The sequence below is a fragment of the Helianthus annuus genome, chromosome 16 (genome assembly GCF_002127325.2).
Source record: "Helianthus annuus cultivar XRQ/B chromosome 16, HanXRQr2.0-SUNRISE, whole genome shotgun sequence".
NCBI classification, from domain to species: domain Eukaryota; kingdom Viridiplantae; phylum Streptophyta; class Magnoliopsida; order Asterales; family Asteraceae; genus Helianthus; species Helianthus annuus.
Window position 1 is genome coordinate 111065509 of NC_035448.2, and position 5230 is coordinate 111070738.

The following is a 5230-nucleotide window of genomic DNA, read 5'->3' on the forward strand; positions in this document are numbered from 1 at the left end:
CCATTCATCATACACAAACATTAGTGACAAACTTGATGCACAAAGCACAGATAACACAGTAAGCGGATAACCCCGTAACCATGCTGACAGCACTAGACAGACATTGTCTCTGAGGCCAGTATGAGTCGGGAATAGATTACTACACTAGTAGGAAGTGTAGGAAGGTGAGGATCATAAAACTGCGTCACTAGGAGATATTTATAGTGACCGGAAGTGCCTAAAACATACTTTAAATGCAGAATTCTGCACTGCACACAAAAATAAGCTTTTAACATAACTAGTAAAGTGCAAAAACTTGGTAAAATAATACTAGACACTTTCCAAAGTGTTGGAAATTTATTGTATCACTAAAAACAATATAAAAGATACTTAAAAGCTTTACTTAGCACTTTAATGGATCAATATCCAACCGAACAACCGAACCTTACCCGGAACATAGAAATATTGCCAAACACATTGTTTTCACTTTTCTGAGCTAGTTAGGGTCCCCGAACACCCTAACACCCTTTATATTAAATAACACACTTAAGCTACTAACTAGAACCATTTGATTTCAACTAGCTTATAACTAAACCATCACCACCCAACCCTTAACCCCCCCCCCCTCTAGTTGACGGTCACCATATGGTGACCCATACATCCATTTCCTTGATTATTTTGTTGGCTCATATTGAATATCTAGTGAACACTTTGCATGTTGGACATTAGTGAACAAGGATTATAAGTAAGACTTAAGGGTAACCATTCTCTCACATCACACACTTACAAACATCAAAGCTCTCCTCCTTCCCTCCTAACCACCTCACGGTCGCCCCCTCTCCACCACACCACCACCACTTCCAACCATTGTTCAATCATTTCTCATACATCCAAAGGTGCAAGGAGCTCTACAAACAAGCCCGGTGCTTTCGAAAGTTCAAGAACCGCTCTAGATTTCTTTTATCCGCCACATTTACATCTTGTTTCTTCCCTAGCCTTGAGCTAGTAGTAAGTGTTTCTAATCATCATCTTGATCTTGTTTATGGTGGTTAATAGTTGATTTAATGGTTAAAAATTAAGAACACTAAAGAACATAACTTAAAGTCTTGAACATAAGATGAACAAGGTGGATAAAGAGAAGATATGTGTGTAAATCATATAAATCTTGTATAGTTGTGAATCTTTGATGTTGTTTGTTACTAAAAGTGGGATGGATCATCATCTAGACATACTAGATCATGTTCAAGAACATGAACTAGTAGTATGTTAGTGTTAGAAATGTGAAAGATGATGAAACCATCCACCATGAACTTGAAAACTTGAATAAACATAATTTCTTTTTTTTGTAAAATGAAGTTGTAAACTTGTGGATCTAAAGATCTACAAGTGGTTTTTCGGAAGAACCAAGCGGAAAATACTAGTTTTGTTAAAACCCGGATATATTACGAACTAGAAGCATTTATAGTGACTAAACAAGTGAATAACCACTTGTGTCACAATGAAATTTCACAAAGAAATATTTTTGTAAATCTTGACTAGAAGTTGTGAAACTTCAAGTTCTTTAAAAACAAAGTTTTCAAGAAACTAATCATGTTTTTAAAGATAATAAGACCCACTAAATGTGTCGGTGAGTTACTACATATTTTTACAAAACTCTCAAATTCATGAGTTATGGTTTAGTCTTATTTTGTCAAGTTTGATGAATAAATATTGTATGCTGTTGATTGGTAAAGTGTTTGAATGATTTTACAAAAGAAAATGATATGCTAAAAGCATGGACACCTCCATTTATAGAGGAAACTCTGACGGAATTTTTCTAGAAATATAACACTTGGAAATATTTTTCTAACAAATGTGTACGGTTGTATTTTTAACTTGGTCTTCAAAATAAACTTCGCCATGATTTTTATTACAAAAATACTAAGTACCGGAGGTGGATTTTCGTAAGTAAAATTTGATAAATATATATATTTAGAATATATATTTATTACTAAAATGCTTGTGTGATTGTTTGTTTATTATGTGCACTAGATATATTATTTTTAGGGGTAAAAATAATATAACTATTATATACCATAAAAATTACGACTCCAAAATAATACCAACGCCCTCACAAAATAAATATTTAAGTTACACAAGTACCGTTGCTTTACGACACGCTAAAACGTAACTCATGTATGTTTTGGAAGATACTCTCATACGTATATTTTGATAAAGTATTATTTTGGGAAAATGTACGAGGTAAAATATAATATTTTTGGGAAAAATATATATATTTTGGAATTAAAATGTTTTAGACAAGTGATTAAAATATATTTTCTAAGTGGGACTTAAAATATATATTTCGGAATATACCATTACGCAATATTTTTGGAAAATATTATTTTGGAAATAAGAGAAGTGAAAACATGATTTCGTAAATATTACTAAGTATATCATATTTTTGACAACGAGAAAATGTATTATTTTTTAGAGAAAAATATATTTTCCTAGTATATTTAGAAAATATATAGTTTTTGAGAAAATATATATTTTCTGGGACAATACATGATTAAACAAAATAAGGTTTGTTTATATATATTTAAGTGAGACTTGAAATATATGGTTTTGGGAATATATTAACATATTTTATTTGAAACAATACACCGAAATACGATGCCATTACTTGGCAAGATATACAAATACAGATACGAAAATACATATAAGGAATACCCCATCCTTGGGAAGGAAATACGAATACTTGAGGAGTATTAATACAGAGACACTGCAAAAACAATTATTCCAAAACTAAAAATAATTATTATAACTTGGAATAACGCCAGGTATGTAACCCAAAAACACAAATACTAAACAAAGGCACGGCCCATTCGTCTAATAGACGTTAATACACTGTAGGTAGTCATGTTGACTGAGGAGACTTGGGTTACGCATACTGAAGACGCAATACTGTGAGTTCATGTCCCCCTTTTCTCTTAACTGTTTCAGTTTTATAACTTCGGGGGTGAAATACATGTTCCAATTATTACAAACACCTTTATACATGGTATGATTAGCTAAGGAATTTACTGCTAGATCACGTGAATGGATAGGCTATTATCGTAAGACCATTAATCCTTGTATAAGGACCGAGAGGCATGAGTGATAGATCTATCGGGTGTTGCGAGCCCCACACATGGGCCAGCGTGTGGCTGCATGTGGTGACTATGTCGTTCCGCCGGAAGGACCGGTATGAAATACGCGTTACAGGTTTGAGTGCTTCCTAGGCCATGTCACTTATTAATGTATTAGCTACACATTAATCGATCTCTTTTTCCTTATTTGCTACATACCAATAACATACATTTATACAGACACATTTTAACGATTTATACAGACTAACATACACATGAACTCACTCAACTTTTGTTGATGTTTTTCAAACTACATGTATTTCAGGAAATTAAGTATGGATCTGGCGGGCGTTGGAGTTTTCAAGTCATGATAAGTATAAAGATGTCATCCATGGTCTTTGGGTTTGGCCAGCGTGTCTTAATCTGGGACGAGACACGTCTTCCAAACTTTGGTTACAACTAATATCTTTTGACGAGTCCTTAGCGAATTTTCTTTTACACAATTCATATGGTTTGTAAAACTTAAATTAAAGTCACGTTTTAGACAATGTTGTTATGTTTTAACTCATTTTATGGATGGCAAATCTCTATTTTATCATATAGTTGTTTGATATGGTTGAATGCAATGATAACAAGTAAGTCACACCATAATCACGCTTCCGCAAAAGTCAGGGTGTGACACAAAACACTGTTGTCTATTAACTGTTAAAAACTTCTATTGCTTTCCAACAGACTTTCCTAAAAACTGTCATCCATTATCTCCAACAGAGCTTGCCAGATGTATAGATAGTAAGTATCAGATGTTAGTCAACCCATGTTAAAAAGGTCAGTCAACAGAAATTACAAAGGTTAGTAAACAGATGTTAAGAGAATAATGTTATTAACAAAGAATTTAGTACTCTCATTAAAAATGAGAGCTGCAAACTTGTTACTACAACGTCAGATATAAACATTTTTCACAACATGTGTTCTCATGATAGGCTTAATGCAGAGCAAGTATCAGATGATTTCAAAAAGTTGTATTGCTTTCCAACAAACATTTCCTAACAACAGTTCCTCCATTATACCCAACAGACGTTGCCGGGTTGACAGATGTTTAGTATCATCATAGATTTTGTAAAACTTCTTTGTAAACCACATTAGTAGTGGTTGTACAGACTCGTTTTTGTTTATCACAAATCAAAACTTTCAACCCCTTCCTACTTTTTACTCTAGATACAACAACATAGAGCTGGCCATGACTAAACACTGGACGTGGAAGATATAAACCAACACGCTCCAATGATTGTCCTTGACTTTTATTTATTGTCATAGCAAAACACGGTGAAAGTGGGAATTGTCTTCGAGAAATCTTCACTAGTATTCTTTTATCAGAAGGTGTCATCTTCAGTCTTGAAATCAAAGTATGATGACCTATATTAGTCCCTATGATAATTTTTGCTTCAATCACAACTTTTCCGAGCCTCGTGACTTGTAAACGTGTACCGTTACACAATCCATTTGCCTGATCAATGTTTCTGAGTAACATCACTGGAGCATCAAGTTTCAGTACTAATTTATGGTTAGGTAAACCAGATAAACGAAGATTGTTTAACACATCAGGAGGTAACAATGCCATATTAAGCTCTGATTCTTCCTCAGATTGGCATAAACTATCTGAACTAAAATAAACCTTTTCTTCACCAGGCAGACTCTCTAACAACTCTTTATTTATTGAATCCACTACTTCATTAGTTGGAGCAAGAATCGCTCTTTGTTGGAAATACGTTAAATCCCACAAAAAACTTATTCATGTCCGGATATATAAATGAAATGAGAGAAGAAATAGGATTGACTTGGTCATGAATAAGTAAATCATCTGGTATTTCAATATCAATCTCACCATCATTTTCTTCACCAAGCAGACCATCACTAAGCTTTAAAATCCATTCTCCAAATTCATTTATTTATTTCAAATTTGCTTCCCGACAACCAACTCTTAATCTCATATTCTCAGTTAGCTTTAGTACTTGACAGTACCGCCATATATAAGAAGAATTCAAAGAAGCATTGACTATCATTGTTCTGGTACCTTTAGGGATGACCGGAAGAATTTGTCTAAAATCACCACCAAATAGAATGACCTTTCCCCCAAACGGCTT

The 5230-nt window shown here is 33.7% G+C and overlaps 1 protein-coding gene across 1 annotated transcript; it reads right to left on the minus strand.

Moving 5' to 3' along the window:
• Positions 1–4194: 4194 nt before the first annotated feature.
• LOC110919446 (ATP-dependent DNA helicase PIF1-like) lies at positions 4195–4707 on the minus strand. The gene has a single exon (XM_022163711.1). It carries the CDS (start codon positions 4705–4707, stop codon positions 4195–4197), a length of 513 nt encoding a protein of 170 aa, XP_022019403.1.
• Between the last annotated feature and the right edge of the window lie 523 nt (positions 4708–5230).